The sequence below is a fragment of the Schistocerca americana genome, chromosome 5 (assembly GCF_021461395.2).
Source record: "Schistocerca americana isolate TAMUIC-IGC-003095 chromosome 5, iqSchAmer2.1, whole genome shotgun sequence".
NCBI lineage: Eukaryota > Metazoa > Arthropoda > Insecta > Orthoptera > Acrididae > Schistocerca > Schistocerca americana.
The window spans coordinates 124,063,947-124,087,734 of record NC_060123.1 but is presented as its reverse complement, the minus strand read 5'-3'; the positions used below and the strand labels follow the sequence as shown (position 1 = coordinate 124,087,734).

The 23,788-nt window shown below is 40.1% G+C and overlaps 1 protein-coding gene across 1 annotated transcript in view; it reads left to right on the top strand.

Annotated features, from left to right (window-relative positions):
• The window catches only part of LOC124615389 (mitochondrial uncoupling protein 2-like), a 45,059-nt gene that overhangs the window by 5,871 nt on the left and 15,400 nt on the right, over nucleotides 1-23,788 (top strand). Inside the window, exons 2-6 of the mRNA XM_047143214.1 lie at nucleotides 13,754-13,947; nucleotides 16,980-17,202; nucleotides 18,318-18,445; nucleotides 18,777-18,886; nucleotides 19,605-19,817. Of these exons, the coding sequence (XP_046999170.1) occupies nucleotides 17,074-17,202; nucleotides 18,318-18,445; nucleotides 18,777-18,886; nucleotides 19,605-19,817 (580 nt within the window). The 5' untranslated portion in view covers nucleotides 13,754-13,947; nucleotides 16,980-17,073. The remainder of the gene's footprint in view (nucleotides 1-13,753; nucleotides 13,948-16,979; nucleotides 17,203-18,317; nucleotides 18,446-18,776; nucleotides 18,887-19,604; nucleotides 19,818-23,788) is intronic.

Genomic DNA, 23,788 nt, shown 5'->3' with positions numbered 1-23,788 from the left:
CCTTGGCTTTCTCCGACCTTTGAACAGACTCCATCTGTATCTACGTAAATACTCAGCAAGCACCTTATGGTGGATGGCAGTGTGTACCTCGTCCCTTTCCTGGCCCACTCGCAAATAGAACGAGGGAAGAAAGACTGTTTATACGCCTCCGTGCGGGCCCTAATTTCTCTTATCTTATCTTCGTGGTCCTTTCGCGAAGTGTACGTTGGCGGCAGTAGAATCGTTTTGTAGTCAGCTTCAAATGCCGGTTCTCTAAATTTCCTCAAAAGTGTTTCGCGGAAGGAACTTTGTCTTCCATCCAGGGATTCGCGTTTTGAGTTCACAAAGCATCCCTATAATACCCGCATGTTTATCGCACCTACCGGTAACAAATTTACCAGTCCGCCTCTGAACTGCTTACCTCTCTTCCTTTAATCCGACCTGCTGAGATCCCAAATATTCGAGCAGTGTTCAAGACTTGGTCGCACTGGTGTTCTATACGCTGTCACCTTTATAGGGGGCCCGCACTTGCCGAAGATTCTCACAATAAACGAAGATTACCGTTCGCCTTCCCTACTAATGTTTTTGTTGTGCCCGTTCCATTTCAAATTGTTTTGCATCGTTGCGCCTAGATATTTAATCGAGGACCGTTGCTATTCACAATATGTATAAATGACCTTGTGGATAACATCGGAAGTTCACTGAGGCTTTTTGCGTATGATGCTGTAGTATGTCGAGAGGTTGTAACGGTGGAAAATTGTACTGAAATGGAGGAGGATCTGCAACGAATTGACGCATGGTGCAGGGAATGGCAACTGAATCTCAATGTAGACAAATGTAATGTGCTGCGAATACATAGAAAGAAAGATCCTTTATCATTTAGCTACAATATTGTAGGTCAGCAACTGGAAGCAGTTAATTCCATAAATTATCTGGGAGTACGCATTAGGAGTGATTTAAAATGGAATGACAACATGAAATTAGTCGTCGGTAAAGCAGATGCCAGACTGAGATTCATTGGAAGAATCCGAAGGAAATGCAGTCCGAAAACAAAGGAGGTGGGTTACAGTACACTTGTTCGCCCACTGCCTGAATACTGCTCACCGGTGTGGCATCCGTACCAGATTGGGTTGATAGAAGAGACAGAGAAGATCCAACGGAGAGCAGCGCGCTTCGTTACAGGATCATTTAGTAATCGCGAAAGCGTTACGGAGCTGATAGATAAACTCCAGTGGAAGACTCTGCAAGAGAGACGCTCAGTAGCTTGCTAGGGGCTTTTGTTGAAGTTTCGAGAAGATACCTTCACCGAGGAGTCAAGCAGTATATTGCTCCCTCCTGCGTATATCTCGCGAAGAGACCATGAGGATAAAATCAGAGAGATTAGAGCCCACACAGAAGCATACCGCCAATCTTTCTTTCCACGATCATTACGAGACTGGAATAGAAGGGAGAACCGATAGAGGTACTCAAGGTACCCTCCACCACACACCGTCAGGTGGCTTGCGGAGTATGGATGTAGATGTAGACATGACTGTCAAGCAGCACAATACCAGTGCTATACACGGACAGTACGGGACTGCTTTTCCTACTCATCTGCATTATATCAGCATTTTTGTACGTTTAGAGCAAGCTGCCATTCGCCAGGTGTTCCCGTACAGCCACTAAACGACACTTTCCCGTGCACCACAGCATCATCGGCAGACAGCCGCATACTGCTGTCAGATCATTCATGTATACAGGTAGTGAGAGCGGACCTATCACACTCCACTGTGGCTCTCCTGACGATACCCTTATCCAACCTGTTCTTGGGGGACCTACAGTCGAGTCACAATTATCCATCCTCCACGAATAGGACAAGAAAAGAGGAGGGGATTCTACAACGGTATGTGCCATACACCGAATAATGTCTGGTGATTTGCAATGAACAAATGCAGAGTAGGTGCGCTGCTGATGAACACGTGAGGCAGCGAACCTGTGGCTTTGGCGTCCACACAAAAATATTGGCAGGCGTCCAGCGCTTCCTGGACAGACAGTCTCGTTTGGCAGGCCGCCTGGCCGAACCAGCACCGTGTTGCGTCAGGCGCAGGCCGCTCTGCGCCAAGCTGTTATAGCAGCCGCTCGCTCGCGCCTTCTAACGACTTCTCTGTGGTCTTATTTCTGTCGCGAGTCAGAAAGGCGCAGCCTCATCAAGGCTACGCGCCGCGTCGCTGCCGTTGGCAACACTGGTCTTTGTGCCCGCGGCTGTGGCCACTCACAAAGGGGTTGGACACGTGCGTCGGTGAGACAAAGGACCAGATAGTTCCCTGAAGGCCCCCTTACACGATTAAAGTTTTTCAAACTGTAATATGTTTGCAAAGCTTTTCCCCCTTACTGTGCTGTCTGTCGTGTTTGTCGAGCATAGATCGTGTTTGATGTGTTTGCGAGAAATTTTGATTGGCGGAAAGTTTGACAAGGTGTTTGAAGTTGTTTGTTTCGATGATTCGCCACATATGTTTAGAGAAAAATTGTTTTATTGCAATTTATCTCACTGTATCGTGAGTTTCCACAACTATGAAAACTACGATCAAGGACAAAAACAAAATAGCCCGAACAATTACCGAAATAGTAGAGGTCACATCTTTCCCAGCCATATATTACACAGGAAGAGATTATGAACAACATCAATATTTTACGCATAACAAATACGCAGGAGTGCAATGAAATAAAAGAAATCGAAGTTATCCGTTCCTGCACGGATGATGTGGGCTATATGTTACCACGTTGTAATATTCTAATGAACTGTCGTTAGAGGAGCAAGTAGAAGAGAATGAATTTTCGCATACAGCACTTGTCTTCTCTTATACCGCGAGGCCGAAGTAACGCTACACAAATAATTAAATGTAGAAAGTTGATATAAACTTCAGTTTCTGGGTGTAACATTTCCTTTAACAAGTTTTCAGGTGTATATTCCTCTCTCACTTTAAACCATTCCGTGGACCAGCGTCTTGTTTTTTTCTTCTTTAAACATAGTCCCAGACTCAATGTTAGAAATATTTCATCTGTATCTGTAGCCATTCTCACAAGTGCCAAAATGCAGCATACATGAAAAGCGTCTGCTTCAAAAGTAAGGTTAAATTGACAAGATTTCTTCGACGTGTCCAGGCTCGTTTGACGCATCTGTGGCCGCATAAGAGCGAATTTGGAGACATGTTTTCTCTTTTGCGAGGGCCTTAACAAGTTTTTGAAAGCTTCAGTGTCCATTCGAAGAAAATTGATGTAATTATCGGGTTCCAAGAGTAATATTTCCTCTCAAGTTTTTTCCCATCCTATTGTTCTCGTTACCTTCCACGTGGATTTCTGCTCAAACACTGCAAAATAGCATGCAGCGTTCTAGTATAAAAAATATAAAAGATGTTTACTTCTGTTTGTCATAAAGTGGTGTGCAACAGCATACAGATCAATAAATTTCTTTCCCTGACTTTATATCTCACTTTTTCTTTGTACTTCTTTGATATCACTGTTAAACTTCCTCTACTAGTTCTCCCAAATTTCATCTAAAAATGGTAGCACGTGTCATTACATTACGTGCTCCTTTGGTTGGCCTAGGGCTACTAATGTGTTTTTGATGTTCCAGACAACAAGAGAAGCGTCGTAATCATCACCATCACTTTCATAATGCGTCCACTGTTGGATAAAGGCCTTCGCTAGACTTTTCCATGCGATACAGTATTCAGCTACAGGCATCCGTGTTATTGCTCCTCGTTTTGTAATGTCATCTTCCTACTTTCCGCTGGGTTTTCGTCTGGATCTTTTCGTATCTCTTGGAATCCAGAAAAGAATTTCCTTGTTTCATCCGCTATCCATTCACCTTGATAAATGTTCCTCCATGTAGTTTACACTAGTCAAAATTATATCGCCCACTCAAGTCTGTTACCCGACTCGTTTGCAGTTCCTAACATTGCTTACTGAACTACCATTATGGTGCTATTGTTATCTTTTCCCTATTTTAACACACAATGTAACGTTAGTTGGAAGTGGGATTTAGAAATGGTTCTGTGGGTATAACAACTTAGGAGTGAGTGTATTCCAGAGGATTTTACTCCCATAATGTGACGATGTTTCCCGCTTCTAGTTATGTCGGCAAGCGATTTGTAGCGGAGCTAATATGCAGCACTCTGATATGGAAGGCCAGTTCAAAGGTTCAAATGGCTCTGAGCACTATGGGACTCAACTGCTGAGGTCATTAGTCCCCTAGAACTTAGAACTAGTTAAACCTAACTAACCTAAGGACATCACAAACATCCATGCCCGAGGCGGGATTCGAACCTGCGACCGTAGCGGTCTTGCGGTTCCAGACTGCAGCGCCTTTAACCGCACGGCCACTTCGGCCGGCTGGAAGGCCAGTGCTCGTAAAGCTGGTACCTTCTCTTCTTATATAGGTTTTTCTGAATTTTGCCAAAATCTTTGCTGGCGCCATGCAACTTGGTTTTCTTCAGAGGCTGATGCCAATTGAAGGATTTTTTATTGATCGACAATTGTAACTTGAATAAATACGGCAAATAGATGCTAACACTGCTACGTCATCAAGGTCATCTATCTGCAAAAAAGCTGAATCAGCGACCATATGCAGTTGTAGGAATGAAACGACCGCATACATCTAGCCACAGAGAAGGCAGATGGTTTATGGGAAGAATCGAAAGGAAACACAATTCGCCCATGACTGCGGCCGAACCAATCAAATGGTTCAAATGGCTCTGAGCACTATGGGACTTAACATCAGAGGTCTTCAGTCCCCTAGAACTTAGAACTACTTAAACCTAACTAACCTAAAGACATCACACACATCCATGCCCGAGGCAGGATTCGAACCTGCGACTGTAGCGGTCGCGCGGTTCCAGACTGAGGCGCCTAGAACCGCTCGGCCACACTGGCCGGCTGGAAAATTTCGTGATCCATATTTTTTCAAATCTGCATACAGTTCTTCTTTTGTACGAATCGACAGCATACGACCGTCCCACGAGAAAGATGAACAACAACGCTTGGGAAACAGGCGGAAAAGGCGTGTTCACAGACGAATGTTAAGCGAAGCCGCAATGCGTAATGGGGTACGAGTCACTACGTCTTTAGCACTACCGATAGTAGTGCCCTTTACAAAATGCTCAAAAAATGCGAATTGGAGACCAAACGAGACGGCGCTTTGATGAACACAGGACTCACTTTCAGGAGGAGAACGGTTCAGATTCCCGTCCGGACATCCATATTAAGGTTTTCCGTGATTTCCCTAAATCGCCTGTAAAGTGAATGTCGGGATAGTTCCTTCGAAAAGGACATTTCAGTTTCCTTCGTCATCCTTCCCCAATCCGAACTTGTGCTCCGTGTTTATTAAAAGGTCGTCGATGGGATCTAGACCCTAATCTTCCTTCCGCTGAACGTACTCCATAGAAGTACATCATAAGCTGCTAAATAAATAAATAAACACACGCTCCGAATTAAATCCCGAGGCACTCCCGCGTGTTTGTGCTACCTCATGCGTTTCGTGTACAGTTTTTCCCCTCTCCATTTTTCCCTTTTTCTCGATGAGTCCGGGTACCCTAGGGCAAGAAAGGCTATAGACACGGTAAAGTGTGTTCCCTTCGGGGACTTCTGGACAGTTGCATTATGGACACACCACGCAGAAATTTGACTCGTGAAGCGATAAAAAAAATAATTCCAGCATATTGCTGTGCCGTCTCAGCGCTTGGGAAGCTGTAACTATGTTCCCTGCGTATGATCGAGCAGCGTGCCTGAGCTACGTGCTTTGCGACTTCCTTATATCCACGCCATGTTATGGTAGTATTACGTGCAGACCACCCGTTTTCATGCACTCCGGCAGTAAAGGTCCCACTCAAACGTGCCTAGCAATTGATAAAGCGATCGAGTGAGCGTAACGCTTACCAGCGGGGCTCTAGGCAAGCACATTTATCCCACTGTCACTGCAGTGTAGCCTGTTACAAGACACCTTCACACGACGGTGACTAACACCGAACATCCATTACATTCCACATTGCCATGACGTAGATACTCACGTTGCCGGGGTGTAGACACGTCATAGTAGTCTCCCTTCAGTCCCAAGGTACAAAGAGTAGACGCTTCAACCCAACAGCGAATCAACATTTCTGTCACATTGTTAACATTATCCTAGCAGTCTTCATACCTTTCTTTCCATTTCCATTTCATGAACAAACTTTATGCGTTTATTTCTTCGCTATCGCCCGGACTAGCCCGCTTCTTCTTCAGATTTAATTCCTCATGTATTGCTGCCAAGCATTGTTGTTAGTTTGTCATTATGTTCATTCGACAAGAACATTTTGCTACGAGAAAATTAATAAATATACCATCAACAAGTTTGAGAGTACTTTAATGTCTGTATCTATTATTATAACTATTATTATTATATTCAGGTCATGCTAAGTAGCCAAGGATCTAACATGTTTGAGTGAGCATGAATACTCACTATAGCCAGGTGAATTAAGTGCATAAATAAATACGTTGTTTGATAAATAAATAAATTCGTTTGATCTGGTTGACGGTGGAGGATGTCTTTATTAAATTTAAAAATATGGTTGCTCATTTCGATAGGTCAGTAAAGAAATAAATATAATATTTGGGAGTGCTTATTTTACGGAAACTTCAGCATGATGTGTGCTAGTGTTCACCAGAGCTTCCTGATACTGCTTATCGGTTGAATAGCATCCATTTAAGGACTGACAAAATAGCTAGCTTTCGGATGTCGATGTCCTTTAACGTACGATCATCAGTTATTACCAGTCTAAGGAAAGGAACAAACTTCAGAGTTACTATTGTGTGGGTCTGACTATGCGCTCAAGGTCCGCCTGAAAAATAAATTCACCGTCCATATTGTGAGAAACAAATTCACCGTCAATATTGTAGAAGTGAAAGCAATCTTGAGGGCCTTGGAATAAAGGAGATGAAATAGAACTACTCATTTCCTAATATGCATCCAGTCACTGAGTTCCCTGAAATTCTTCGAGTGGATTTGCTTAGCACGGAAAATATCCCAAGCCAAGACTGTCTCCTTTACCTGAAGAGACTAGGGAAGTATATGAAATTCTTGTAGGCACTAGGTTGTGTGTTGATGGATGGCAACGGATCGGTGGACTTTGCAGCCAACCGGGACGATATTGTACCAGGTAGCTGCGGCAGTATGGTGTTTCCCGGCTTACAGTGACTTCAGCGTCAAGGCCGTCGGTACACTGTCAGGGGGAGGATTAAGGAACACTACACCATAATGGATGAACTCAACTACATGCCCGGCCGTAGCTTACGTCCATCCAGCAGCCAAGGCGATATGAAGTGCTGTTAGCTGTGTGCATCATATTCCAGAAGAATGATTCAAGTTTGATGACGAGAGCGCAATCCATATTTTGACAGGATACTTGCATCTGCTTGCTAACTCTTATGTTTCATCCCAGCAGCCATGAAAAATTTTTCGAAGCGTCGGCTAGCTTTTTCCTCACTATAGTATGAGACTATTTTGGAACTTTATTTATTTATGTTTTGTACTGCAGTCTATATGAAGCTGACGAATGACATTGTTTGTATGTACATAGACGTGGCTGCTTCTTGCCGTTGCTTTGGACAACTCCTTTATAACACTTTTTTTAAATTTTTATTTTCACTGGCCATTTAGGTTTATTTTAATTTACGGTGCCCTTATATTAATTTGCTTCGCGCGCTTTTGACTACTTAATGGTGCGCCTTAACGTATTATCAACAAAACTGCGGGTGGCACTATGAACATGTTGCCTTACTGTTGTATCTGTCATTCAGTTACGCCCAGCTACAACTGACAGTAGACTGTTGGAATTTGCGTCATGCCGTCCTGTGAACTGAGAAACCTGTTCTTTTCGTTGTGTACTTAATACTTGTAGGCACTAGGTTGTGTGTTGTATGACAAGCGTAACCTAGATATAACGGGTCATTCAAGAAGAAAGAACAGATTTCAGTTATTTCTGACAGTCACAGACAAACTATAAAAGATAGACACGTTGCTCATGTCACTGGATAGAGGAAGCTTCAGAGTTTTGATACAACTACGTTGCTGCTTGTTTGTAGCAACTTCGCGACTATACCACAAGAGAGAACATTTTGTGCGTTGAAATTTGCGCGAAGTCTGTCCATTGTTCAAGTGCAACGTGTATTCAGCCGTCGATTCAGCAAGAAGCCGTCTCTGCACAAGTGGATTTATGACTAGCACACAAAATTCTTGGTAGTTGGTTGCATATGCAAACGGAAAACCGCAGGTTGCACACACACGTCTGATGACAAATGCCGAGCGTTAACAGAGATGCATTCACACGGAGCTCTCTGAAGTCCACAATGTGTTTCTCGATAATCGCATTGGCGCTCATGTTGATTGTATGATATGTCTGTGCGGATACAATACTTTGAACCTTTCTCTATTCAGTGATATGCGCAATGTGTTTCTATCTTTCATTGTTGTTGTTGTTGTTGTTGTGGTCTTCAGTCCTGAGACTGGTTTGATGCAGCTCTCCATGCTACTTTATCCTGTGCAAGCTTCTTCATCTCCCAGTACCTACTGCAGCCTACATCCTTCTGAATCTGCTTAGTGTATTCATCTCTTGGTCTCCCTCTTCTATCTTTCATAGTTTGTCATAAACAATTGAAATCTGTTCCTTCGTTTTGTATCACCCTTTGTAAGTCACACTCTGACTCAAACTGATACTGAAGTGAATCCTCTGTCTGAGTGGGGAGCAGGAGTGGAGTAACTTCGATCTTTCTGCGATTCGCATAAAAAGTCTGGACTTACATGTTGTGTCACTGTCTAGTTGACAGAGAGAGAGTTTGCCTCGACCCCTTGCCGTCTATGGAGTTGGTTTTCATTGCCATTGTCATCCTTGATCTGGTTTTTTTTCCGACATTGTGAGCGTACTGATTTGCGAGGTTCCCACAGATAAGAGCAACTCCTGTATGGAGCGCCTGCTATACCCTATCACTAGAAACATTTGCGATAACCAGTTTTGTTATACTCAGTTTCACTGTTTTTTTTTTTTTTTTTTTTTTTGAAGGTAGGTTTATCCATAACAAGACTCTTTCTTGATGTTTTCAACCCATAAATTTTCTTTACAAAATTACAAGTTTTGCAGATGTGGCCAAAATTATATTCCCAGTTATTACGACAGAGAATAATTATTTCACTTTTCTTGTGTTATAGGTGTTTTGAACATGGCAACTAACAAGACGCAACTCGCAATCGTCTCTCTCATTTTCTTTTCGTTTTTTCCTGATGACAACAGCTCTGTTTAGCTGAACAGTTTGATTACGTATTTCACGTTCGGCGAGATTACAAGTGCTGTCGCTCTTGGTGCACCATATAAGTTTTTACCCTGGTACTGGATTACTAAATTCATAGAGTAAAATAGCATGTGCCTATATATCACACCGTCGGCAACAAAGCGGTATTCCACGTAGCTCTCACCTAGACATTCGATACATATCAATTTTTCCACGTGAACCTGGTGACTTCTAATTACAGTCTACTTATTTATCCGAGCAGTGTGCAACGCTTGTTGAGTGGCACGTTCTGCTGTAAGTAGTACAGAAGAAACGTTTATTTCTTTAGCGGAGTTCCCGCCGGTGCCGTGTTCATGTATATTCTTGTAAAACGAGTCTTTCATTGCATTATGGACACGTCTCAGTCCGGTAATGTCTCACAGTTGTTTTACTATACGCATTATGGACACGTCTCAGTCCGGTAATGTCTCACAGTTGTTTTACTATACTCCAGACACAGATTAGATTGTTTGTGTAGCTACTGCTTGTGACGAAAGGAGGGAATCTCGAAGTGATTTTAGTGTCCTTAAATCACTGTTCTTGGCGTTTGCTTTGTGTACTATAGACCTACTGATACGAGGAAGATCCCACGACGTACCCCAGTGAAGTGTGGCGCATCGTATTTCGTATCACGTGAGAAGTGTTTACACTGTGTGCTTCTGACATTATATTGTTTGCTGTTGCATCGCAGCGGTCGGACTATCGGTTAGAGGTCATTGGGCTTGGCCGATGGGAGTGCTATTGTTATAGAGTACAATGGAGACCAGTGAAGCAATTCTCTCGTCTGTGTTTCACCTCCTGTGTGTTTGGAAGCTGCCTGAGCATCCAGCCTGTTTACGAAGTCTCATGAAACGGAAACAAGAAATCACTTTAGAAGAAGATGAAAAATTTAAGCCCGCATCTCGTGGTCGTGCGGTAGCGTTCTCGCTTCCCACGCCCGGGTTCCCGGGTTCGATTCCCGGCGGGGTCAGGGATTTTCTCTGCCTCGTGATGGCTGGGTGTTGTGTGATGTCCTTAGGTTAGTTAGGTTTAAGTAGTTCTAAGTTCTAGGGGACTGATGACCATAGATGTTAAGTCCCATAGTGCTCAGAGCCATTTGAAAAATTTAAACAGTTAATGCAGATTCTCATACGTTCTTATATTCTTTTTTTTTAAGTGGGTAAAACTATGACAAACTGTTAATACTTCTTTTCAATCCGTGCTTAAATGAGTCTATTTTGTTTCCTTTTCCTTTAGTGACAGTGATTAAACGTTTGATAACTGTGAAAATAAAGGGCTAAATCCCAGTAATTGTTCAACGCAATGTTTGCTGCCAACCGCCCTCGAACAGGTTGAATAAGTATTACAGGCGTTTGTCTCAGCTGCTAAGTGTACCTACTTGAAAATCAGTGTTACATGAGGTATGAGAACAAAGCACTTGGGCTGTTGTCCTCGCTCCCGAACTGCGAGACAACACCTGCTTATCATAAGTGACCTCATGTGTCTTTCCCACACATAACGGATGCGTAAACGTGCGGTTACTTCCTACTTTGACAGGTCATGTAAAAGTCGTGTAGGTGCGTACTCCGCTAGTACGAAATTATTGACGTACGAATTCATATCAATCTTTACTGTCACTGAAGAGAGCTTAGTCGAAAGGGAGGGTATCCATAGTGTACAATCTCAGCAAGTACAGTGCCTGTTGACAGGTTCACATGGCTTTATCTGTTATTTATTGTCTTCTGTTACGGAGCTGTTATCGTCGTGTGTGTCCAGCAAGTGTTAAGGCTCAGATCCTTGTACTGAAGCAGAGCCTATAATCTCTTCACTGTAACACTTTATCAAAAAACAGTGTTTCAAAGTTAACTCTCAAACAGGCACATGTGATAGAGGGCGAGCGGCGTACTATGTAGGCACAGATCTCATATCCGTCGCATCGGTGGAGCTATATTTGACGAGTACCTCCTTTAGTAGTAATTAATTATTATTTCAACTTCTTTAGTTGACCATCCTTGCTACAGATGGCATACTTCTAGTAGAATTCAACATATGGGTCCATGATATTTAAGTGTCTGCTAACTTCATCTTCTTCGTCAGAACTATGGTCATCCCCATCTGAAAACCATATTTCAGCATCGGAATTCGCGTTGGATAGCTCGTCTGTTCTGACGGATTTTCGAGATATTAACAAGAAAGATGTCTTTTGCATGTATTTTATGGACCACTTTGTACAAAACTAGGCGCAAGAGAGTAGCTATATTAGTGAATGCAGAAAAATCAAAGAGGAAAAATATTAGTTATCAGACGGACGGTGCATCTGGTACACCAGACGTGACACACTCGCTTTTAAACTTCTCACAAGCGCGCTACAGTTGTTAGGCAACGGACACTATCTGTCAGCATGGTAGCGGAATCAGTAATGAAGGAATAGTTGTTGGCCCCGGCCACCAAAATTAAACTTAATTTGCATTTGGCGTAGTTTATACACCAGCGCACCCTCTCGACGGTTAATAGTGGATTATTTTGCTACACGCTGTACATAAAAAGGGGAAAATATTTTAGGTTTGGTACGAATTTTAAACGTTACATTTAATTAGCACCATTTAAAGTGTTTTCATTACTAAGCTACAAGGTTGTGATTTTATTTCATGTCAACACTCTAAGGCTGCTAACTGTAAAATAGTGTACTATTTATTTAAAAGTTATCACTATGTCACCATTGTTCAGATCAGTAACCTATGTCTTATATGACGGATTTAAGTTTCACAACCAAAATTTCTTGAACTTACATGTCAAAGTCAAACCCAAAATACTGTTTCCTGAACTCTTTTTGTTTGTGACTCCCAGTTCATCACAGAATTTCCAACAATAAATCACATTACCATTATCGGAAGTAAACATTTCAATATGGCACTTTTGCGATACATTTAAGCGATCATTAACTCCACGTGCAGATGCTCGGTGTAAAACATAAGGCTCATTTGTAGTGCATGAAGTAGGTGGAGTTTGCTCTTCCCGCGTGCCTTCTCTCCCTTCAGTTGTACATGTGAAATGTTCTCCTCTGAAAGCACCCAAGGAAAGTTTAGTAAAAAATCTTCAGGCACATAAATATGGCGTATGATGAGGTTGAGGAAATGGCAACCACATTTGTAGACTATCTACTGTTCAGTGTCCTCAGGCATAAGTGTTCACAAGGGTTGACTAGAGGAGTCACAGCCCAGAGTTTTCATGTACCATGGACAACTATCAGTTCTCAGAATAAAATAAGCTTTTGGTGTCACCTGTAAAATTTAGTGTTTGTGGGCTAACACATCTCAAAACCGATCAGTTCATTTATATCAGAAATGACAATTTTGGAATATGTCTTGTTCAGCGTGTGAAACCAATGTGCACTACAGAACTGATGGTGTGGCAAGAAAATGGTGGTTTATTGAGAGTGCATATTGTCTACGCATCCTGTGGGGGAAGTCATGAGTTTCATATGCGTATTGCATTGTTCTGTGCCACTTTACTGGCAGTGACAAACATCTCAACCTACAACAAATCTACGTCAAAATTGCAGTTGATTGATGCTCATGATGGACAAGAACTGCCTATTGTGTGTCACAGGTGGTGACAGCGAAACCCTTTCTGTATATGGAGTAGTTAGTGACAGAAATCAGTACTTGTTCTTTCTGATCCATTTCCAGTTAAAGGTTCCAGAGAAAAGTGTATTGTACAAATACTTGAACAGAATTGCTCGTAAGAGGAGTTCACTCTTACCCACAAGGCTGCTCAGTTATAGTGGGCAAAAAAACAGCAGCAGCTTTCCTCAGGAAATATGGTTTCTGGCGAGATGAGTCACATATCTTTCTGTGAATGAATTGGATGTGGCATTGTATTCATTGTAAACTGTGTGTGCATTGAAGGAGGTATAAAAGCGGTGCTTGATTAGAACACAATCTGATGTTGTCTGTGTGAGATGCTCTCTGAATCAAAGATGAGGTGCTAGGCAACTAGGTTTCACACATTTCCTGTTATCTGAAAGGTGACAGTGAAAATACTTCATTTGTCTTCCAAGCTAACAGTATTTGTTTTACCTTGTTAAAATTGTGTTTGAATTGTGTGAGTAATCTCCAGGACCCTATACAGATCTTACCTGACGCACAAGGTCTCTGAGCTCAACTCCATTGAAAATCTCTGTTACCGGTAGCAACTTGAAAAATGTGCCAGTTACAATCAATACTCAAAAAATTCTCATCAAACATGGCCCTCCACATCATTGGATGCTCATTTCAGAGGAAACATATAGACAAATGGACAGACTTCAAAATATTTTGCATCTAACTTTTAATATAACATCTAAGGTTAATTGTAGCATCAGAAAAACGTGTATACAATCACATTATATTAATAAATTTAATGATGTGTGCCCATTAAGGAGTGTGTATACAATGTCAACCATTGTGGTTTTCTCTTTCAGGAGTATGCATATTCGCCTCAAGGCCCTTCTTTTTACTACGAGTATTGCGACCCTCCGTCTGCAGGACGGGCGCAAACATCAAGCGACCCGTTGTTCTAAGTACGCGTTTAACGACGACTTTAGAGAAAACCATCATTAAACATTCTGCTTTGTGGTCTTTTAGCCGTTTATATGTTCATAAGTGGCTGGAAGAGGTAAGCATACTGAGATTTATAAATCAAATTTTTATCTGTTTAATTGTTCGAAGGCTATATGGTATGCACACAACATAGAGACAGTGAGAAGAACACTCTGTAAATAAGGCCAAGTTAGCAAAACTTTCTTATTTTACCACCCATACAATTGTACTAGCAGAAATTTCAATCCAAAGGTAGCAGGATGGTTCTCAGACCCATTGTGTACACTTTCTGATGCAGTTTACTATTGTCCTCACAGGTGTTCATATTGAAGATGAACATTTTTTCATTTCCGGGACTGGAAAGAGAAGGAATGATTTCTGGAAAGTTTCACGTCTAGTCCTATATGTAGAAACTCAGTGTTGATATCTGAACATTAAAAATATTATCCTTTGTCACTGACACAGGATTATTAAAACTTTCATTACATTGTTTGTTTCCATTACTGACATGTCATTTGATATTATTGTCTCCGGTAACACTGTCCATTCCATTCCCACAAGATGTTCTTAACTCACAAAGATGCTGCTAGAATGGTATGCACTGTAAGTTTACGAATTTTTGTGGGTCAACATTTGAGTGTTTAGGATTTTTGAAATTGCAATCCCAGTACATATCCATGCTTATGGGATTTGTGGTCAATAAGATGGACACTTTCAAAAGGAACTGTGATATTCACTCAGTGGACACCAAATAAAATGCAGTTTTCAGTTTCTCAACCATTTCACAGAAATATATGAATTAGTATTTTGTAATTTGTATTTTGACTGGCTTTCAACAGAAATAAAAAAAAATGTGGCCAAAAAGCTTCAGGTTTTGAGATTGAAGTTGTAAGGCTTGGTTGTGTAACAAATGTTCATGACATGGAAATTGAACTTAGCTTTGGAAGAATGTTCATGTAACCTCAACTGTAGGGGATGCAAGCAATGGGCATAACATCTGTAGAAGCATACTGAAAAACAACAGCTGTTTTAGGAAAAAAATAATAACTCTGACAAAGCATATGAACAGTGTTGGAGGATGTTTAGGTGTCTACAAACCATACCAGAGAAGATTAAAATAGAGTGTGGAATATGTCTAGATAAGAGTGGCACAAGTAAATATCAGGGATCTAACATAGCACAGCACACCACTAAGAAACTTCAACACAAATTTTCAAAAGACAAGCATGTAGGTACTATCCAAAGACGAATTCACAGTATTAAAAGTGTCTTAGGGGATTTTTCAAGAAAAATTTAAAAATAAGTTTGTGGCTATTGTATAGATCTGTGTGCCAAGTGACATTCTAGGGATCATTTTATTTAAAGCAGTCTGTGCTTCCATGTTGTTTACATTACTATTCCATCTATCTTACAGTTGTTCAGACTATCACCCATTCTTGAAAACTCGAATTGAGTGTATAATAAATTAATAGTTAATGTTTTAATTACCATGTATTATTTTTAAGCTACAAGAAAGATACACTGCAGTATCTGTATGCTATATGAATTTTATAAGTTTAAAATGTAAATTCTACAATATAACTGAGTAATCAGCTTTTTTCAAATTAGCATCTTCCTTATTAGTTTACTAGGTTAAATTTAGCTGTCATAGGCATTAAGCAGTATAATGAGAGTTTATTATTAATTCAGTGTACAACTTGAGTTTCTATGGTATGCTTCTATTTTGTTAATACAGGGTGTCTGAATTAAATATGTAATAACATAAATGCAATAATTTGAGAAGTAACTGAGATATTTATTGGTTATGTTTCTACAAGTATGGCAACTCCATGTCTTTTTTAAATGCTTAATACACCTCGATAGGTGCACCATCAGTATGCGACAGACATCTAACTGTATTCCACTTCTCTCCAAGTGTTTTTATAGCACTGCAGGCATAACATTTGCAATAGCTGCACAAATGTGATGGTGCAGATCTGGTAGATCACGAACTGGTGTCCAGTACACTTCATTCTTGGTAGACATCTACACATAAAAATCAAGTGGTGTAATGTATGGGCTCAAAAGGCACCAAACAGTCAACTGACTGTCTCTCCCAATCCAGTGACCTGGGAACTTGTGATCAAAGAAATCCCTTACAATGATCACAAAATAATACGGAGCCATCTCGTTGAAGGATCACGTCATGAGGAAGTTGTGGCACATCATACAACTGTAGAGTCTGCAAAGAAGAATGGGCCTGTAACCCTGACCCTGACAATCCACACCACACATTCACATTCAGACAGTCAAGTTTGCACTCTGTTACAAAATGGGGTGCAATTGTGCATATTTACCATGTGGAATGTAGCCTTTCCCGAGAAACATATGACATGTAGGGAGTGCCTCTTTTCAACCATGTTAGCCAGCAATTGTCTCCATGAATGCCTTCTATCATGGCCTGTCCTCAGGCTTGATTTTGTGATGAAGGTGCAGTTTGTACACCCATAGCCACAACTGTTTATGAACAATATTGTGTACTGTTGAACAAGGTAACTAACTGTAACTTCCTACTTACTTTTGGAATTGACTGACGAGGGCTCATCTGGAAGGACAGTTGGATTAATTCAATAGTAGCCTTTGGCATAGTGGCCTGACATCGAAAGCCGGTTGTCCCATTATTTGATTGTTACATATGTAGGAATATTGTCAGTTGATCGTAGTCCATACTCATACTAGTGTTAACAGTCTTTTGCTCTGCAAGAGAAATCTCACAGAATATCTTCTGCTGAAGAGTTCACATGCCTGCTGATGGTTGTTTATGTGACCGAAGCAGTTATGCACACGTGCATGTGGTACCAACTGCTGCTAGCAAAGGCAGAAAACATTTTGAGTGACCATACTTGTAGAAGCAAACTGCCAATAAATATCTCAATCACATCTCAAGGTATTACATTTTATATTATTATATACTTAACCTGGGCACCCTATATGTATCTTGACTCATTCCACATGCCTGAAGATTCTTCTTCTTAATGGGATCTACAGAACATGATTTAATTAATGAATTTTGGAAACCATCTTCATGTATTCACACATTTAACTTTAGTTGTTTCTTTCTCATTATAGGAGAAGTATTATTACAGTGAGGATTTAAATTAAGCCAGATATATACTCTTGTTGTCTGACTTTCCTGCTGACTAAGCAAAGCACAAATTTTAAAATGAAGCCTGCACTAAAGCCCATAGACCCTGATATGCCATTGACATACAAACTGCTGACAGCAGGAACTGCAGCATGCATAGCAGATTTTGCCACATTTCCTCTGGATACAGCTAAAGTTCGACTCCAGGTAGGCACTACAAACGCTATTTCAAACTATGTAGGTATGGTAATGAGCTTTTCAGATTATTGTGTTTTGAAATGTCACTAACATATACAAATACCCTAAATTTGCAACCTCTAATACATTCCTTCTACTGGGATTAGACACTTTATACATTAGCTCATATTATTATGTTATTGTACTCATTACTTTTCTTTTGATGTGAAACACTTCATTAACAAACTAGTTATGTAAAATCACACAGTGGAATATCTAGGATGGAATGAAAATATGGGAAGGATAGATATCTGCTCACCACATAGAGTAGACATTGACTCACAGACAGATGCAGCGAAAAAGAATGCGAGAAATATTTCAGCTTTTGGACAAAGCCCTTCTTCAGAAGTAGAAATTTCACACACACTAATGACGCAAGTGCAAAACACACACAAACACACACACACACACACACACACACACACACACACACACACAAAACCAGTATCTGTGCACTAACGCCAGACAGTGCCTGTGTGTGTGTGTGTGTGTTTTCCACTTGCACGAATGTTTGTGATTTTTCTACTTCTGAAGAAGGACTTTGTCCAAAACCTGAAATATTTCTAGCATTCTTTTTGATTATGCCTATCTGCAACTATGCCTCCTCTATGTGGTGAACAGGAATCTATATTTTCCATATTGTTGTTGCTAGGTAAGTGTTGAAAAAAGAAGTTATGTTTGTTGGAATAATGAAATTATTGTTAGCTTATATTAATAATACTGTTTTATTCTGCCCATTGTACCTGTATTTGTGAACCCCATATTTTCACTGTAGTATAATTTGCATGTTAATCATGTAATATACTCAGAACTATAGTGTGTAAAAAAAAGGATGAATGACTGATTTCATGTAATATAATTTCAACAACTAAATCTGTAGCGTGTTGTCATCACTCATTTTGCTCATTATAATATCAAGTCAATAGATCACTATTGTTCATAATCCTAAATTCCTGTGTTTTATGAACTATATTTTAATAAAACTTATTCTGAAAGCTTGTGTAGTGGATGTAAAGACAATTGCTTACAACTGCTGATTAATGAATTTATCTTGAATTATTAGTAATGATTTTTTTTACTTTCAGATTCAGGGTGAAGGCCGTCCCCTTGTAGCCATGGAAAATGGCAGTGCACTTCTTGTCCGCACTGCAAATCTACGATATCACGGGCTAGTGGGAACAATAGGGACTATAGCTCGTGAGGAAGGTGCAAGGTACGTTATACTCCTAAACCCTCCCAACTGGCAAGTACATACTCAACTCGATTAGTTCTTTGAGTCAAATTATGAAGCCAGCGTCCTTAGGCTGACATTTGAGTACAGTTGATCCATATCATTGTCACACTAATCATATATGAGAGTAATAGTGATTTGGGTCACCAAGCCTCTGAATGTCACTTTGTGTAAACATTATAAAGAAAATAGCCTAAGAACATGGCTTTCTTTGTTATTGGGGTACAGTGTGTAGTTCAAGTAACTGCACCTATGCCAACCTGTGGGGGGTGGGTCTGGGTGGAACCAGGAATTGGATGAGCTTTTATTGCAGGAGTTTGTACAACGGGCTGTCTGCGGGTCTGCAGCGCCAGATGTGCTTTGCTTCTGTCCGTCTGGGACTCTACGATTCCGTCAAGAACCTGTACCAGCAACTGCTAGATGGTACGCGGGCACCAGCTCGAGCAAAGATGATCAGAATGCAAGCATAAAGAGATAACCATAAATTATGTCATACTTGACCTGATCCTCCATATTCCTGATCAAGAAATGCATGAGTCCAGGTTTGGTTTATCCTAACTGTTAATATCTTTCCTGAAGTCCTTTATAAAGATGACATTATTTATGGAGAATCTCTGAACTTTATATAAACTCAAGAACTCAGATTTTTCTGTATAGTCTACTGGAAGAACTGTTGAAGAAGATTAGCTGTTATTAATTCAGTTAAATGATTAATAAAAAAGTAATCTGCTTGTCAAGACAATGTGCTTAACATTTTTTCTGATACTGATGTGAAAGATAAATGTTGCTCTTCCAGTACAGTAGATTGTACTGAACTAATTTGTCTGTCGTTTGTTCATCATTACTAACAACATTCCCTTAAATCCTTATTCCTCACCACTATTTGGGAAATCCTCTGTCTCAACAGTAAGTTCAGTATCTACCATATAAACGTAATATTGAATTAAATCTGTCATTATTCTCAACATACTAAATCAATTATTGTGTCAGTTTAAACTCAGTTAACTTTTCAATTTCACTGTGAAAAATTCTGTGTTGGTGATAAAATAGTTCCCTAGTATATTGTGGTTTACATTAGCAACTAGAAATGCATACATTTCCTTGATAAACACTATCTCAGACAGAAATATATTGTTTACAGGTAACTCTCGGGCTGGTGGGATGCACATTGGAACACGTGTTGCAGCTGGTATTACAACAGGTGGTCTTGCTGTACTTTTAGCACAGCCAACAGATGTTGTAAAAGTTCGGTTCCAAGCTCAGCAAAGAGGGAACACTGATGTACGATATAAGTCTACATTACAGGCTTATCAAAAGATAGCTACAGAGGAAGGAATGCGTGGTTTGTGGAGAGGTTAGTCAGGCCATGATATAATTGTTGTTAGCTGACTTTCATTGTTGGTTATAAATGTTTATATTATTCAAGTAAAGTATTTCTATTGTATTGTAATGTATTACAGATTAATGAATATTGTTTAAAATCCATTTTTCAAAGTAATAAATCTGAAAATATTTTTGATACTGTTACGTCAATACCATTCACCAAGTTCCAAAAAACAGAAATGTGTAGAAAGACATAGTTACTAGTTTACCAATTTCTTCATCATATCCAGTCTGTTAAGTCTCCCAGAATTGATGTTGTAGGAATTTCTTGTTGCTTATCCTCTGTCCTTAAACCTTACTAGTCACTTTTTATTTCAAGTCTTTTTTATGCCATAAAGAAGGAGCCCATAGACCAGTATGCTAGCAGTTTTCCTAATACATCTCTTTTGGATGTGTATGTTTCTGTCTGCTGCTGCTTGATGTACTGATTTTCTCCATTCGTATTATTAAATTATATTCTGGAATGTAATGGTTGAAGAACATAGCTCTGTGATCCTACAATTGTTTGATGCACTAATCACAAAATTATTATACATCATATTGGTTTTCTAAAATCCCATACCGCCTTATGTATTGTTTTATAATTTCTTGTGATAATCTGTCATCCCTGCAGTGTCACACTCACATATGACTGTGTTGGCTGTTTCTAAGAGTACCTTGCACTCCCATTACAGCTGCAGTTTTGAATGGATTTTCTGCTCTGCAATATAGTGTATATTAATGTGAAACTTCATGACAGGTTAAAACAATTTGCTGCACCGAGACAGTTATCAGTCAAGAAGTTCCATCCGTAGTTCATGTGATGATACTAGCATATTCTCATGCGTACAAATCATCATGGTGATGTTAATAAAAATGAAGAGAAACTGTAAAAAAATTAGTTCTTCTGTAAGCAGCCTGCTTGCTGATGTATTAATCTACTAAGTTTTGATAGATTCTCTGCCAGTTTCCTTTGAAAACATTTGTAGGCTGAGTCCCAAAAATTGTGTAAAGTTTGTAAGGTGTGAATAAAAATGTGATGAGTGGAAAGAAACACTTGTGAGTGCCTTATTTCTGTGTTAGCACTCTTTTATTCACATAAATCAGTCTTGCCAGGGTACTATCTTTGACTGCCTACTTTCCCTGATGCCTTTTTCTTCATCTTTGTCTCCCTGTGTCGTCACAACCAGTGATTCCCTCTCAGTGTAAGGTCTGAATGACCTGCCTCTGCTTTCCACCTTCCCTAAACAATCTGTCTTTCCTTCATGAAGAAGATACATGAAACTCCTGAAAGCTACTGTTAGTATTTTCTATTGTAATTATTTCTTTTGGAAGCACTAAGAATTTCACCCCTTAATAACACTTATTTGCCCTCTATTTTCAACAGCATCATATTTGTTTACTTTCCTTATTTTAACTCTACTATACCTTATTTTGGGACAACTTAGTTCATTCATTGCAGATGTTTTCACTCTAATGTAAGGCCCTGTTCAATAATCATGGATTTCTGCTTCTGTACACCCTCCATCTCAGAATTTGTGGTTACTAATATGGAATCCTTCAAAAGGAACTGCAGTAATGATCTGGTGAACATTAGAGAGGAAAATAGTTTGCATTTGAATAATACTTCACTTACCACTGTGTAGGAAAGTGTACTCAATTATTCGAGGTGTGTTTTCACTGGGATTCTAGTAGAATTAAAAGTAAGTGAGCAATACATCCCATGTTTTCAAATCTAAGGTGAGAATTTTTTGCAAGACTCTTCCCTGTATTAAATTCTTTATATTCTGTACAACAGTTTAGACTAGTTTAGAGCATTCCACTGAAACAAGCAAATAAGCCTAATAAATGTAGGTTGGGAAACCAATATATTATGACTTGAGTATGTGGACACCTTATAACAGAGTATCCAAGGATCCAAACTGCAGATATGCAGTTGAGGATAAAAACGTTAAAACTGGTATTCCACATGGCCACCGTTCATGCGAAGGTATGCTTCAGCACGTCGCCTCATTGATGCTCATACACATTTAGAAATCCCAGCCATGTTCTGAGAACAATGACAACCATCCACAATGCATCCCCAGAATTCATCAACAGTAAGTTCAGTATCTCTCATATAAAGATAATATTGTCACAGAAGAAGCTGAGTAGCACCGTGGTATAATGGTTATGATACTAAACAGGTGCATTGAGGGTCATGAGTTCAAAACTCACCTGAACTGTACAGTTTTAATTTCTAAATCTGGTTCAAGTACTTTCTAGAAGTAGCCACAAATTGACAGGATCATTGTACTGGAATGTTCTGTAGCTGTGTATATACTGTATGTGTTCCGGCCGGAGGCAGTTCGCTCTGCGCTCTTGTATGTGCAAGTGCTGAATAAACCTTCATTAAGTAGTGAAGTTAGTGTCTGTCATTCATTTAATTACACCTTCTTGTACGTGACATTATTCTTGGTGCCGAAACCCGGGAGGATGTCTCATGTGGTGTCACGCAGTTGCTGTCATCGTAATGTCCTCTTTTTCTTCTGTCTCCGATAGATTGCGATCTGTTGAATATCGCTCGAACTTGGGTTTCTCACCACGTAAACAGCGGCTCTGTTGTGGCCTGATGGGAGCCACTGTGTCGTCGATAATGTGCACTATCACAAGCCCCAATACCCAGCACCTCCACCAGAATAATGTCACAGCTACAGAACATTCCAGTGCAATGATCCTGTCAATTTGTGGATGCTTCTAGAATTTACTCAAACTGGATATAGAAATGACCCTCGATGTAACAGTTTAGTATCATAACCAATATACCACGGTGCTACTCAGCTTCTTCTGCAACACTATTAAGTGAAATCTGTCATTATTGTATTCTTCAAAGCAAGCAGGGAAATTTTCAACTCTGAGACTTGTAAGCCCATTTGTCACAGCCTGTTTGATGTCTGAAATATCTTAATGAAGCTTTCCTTTCAGTCACATTTTCACTCCCAGACACAAGAAAGTTGCAAGGTGATAGGTAGGGCAAATAAGGTGGATGTATGGCCAGATACTCGGTAACAGATAAAGCAGTATGGGGTCTTGCACTGTCATGCAATAAGAACCAGTCCTGAGAAAACAGGGTGCTGACATCAAATTGCTTTCCACAAACATTTTAAGACATTGATGTGAAGAGTTTAGTTTGCCATTTGACCTGGAGGAACATAATCAGGATGAACTAATCCTTGGCTGTCAAAGAGTGCATAGTTTAGCAGAAATTCTTCAGTGTGTGAGAAATGAGTTGTGCATTAAGTTTCCATTTTCCTAAATCTTTGTGTAAAATCTTATGATGCACATCACAATTCAAATTAAGTTCTTCTGATATTGCACACACAGTTACACAGTGCTCTTCTTGAAAATAACTGCCTTACATGCTTCATGTTTGCATTGATATATGCTGCAGACATGAGACCAGTTCTCGGATCAGCTCGCACTGAATCTCTGCCTTTACAAAACTTTTTGTACCACTCAAAAACATGACTTCTTGGAAGTGCCTTGCCTGCATATGCTTGCTTAATTATTGTCCACACTTCATTAGATATTTTCCTGCACTTAATGCAGAACTCAGTGTTCTTTCTTTGCTCACAATCAGCATCCACTGTGTCACTGTAACTAATACGCCCAGAACCCAGTGTGTGGTTATGCACAGCCCTACCACCTAGTGAAATTGTGCAGAAACATGGCCAAGATAATTTTGAGACCGCACATATACCAGGTAACATAAAAACATTTGTTCCTTTTTAGTATTGAAAACTCAGAAGTAAAAAAAAAAAAATATATATGTCCTGGAACTTTTATGACAAAGGGAGTACGTGACCCTATCACCTGATCACCAACATCACCTGCCCAAGTGTTAATGGAAAGTCTCTGCTCATGTGCCTTTTCAGCGGGAGCATTTGGGTTCTGATAAGCCCAAATGTGTGTGTTGTAGATATT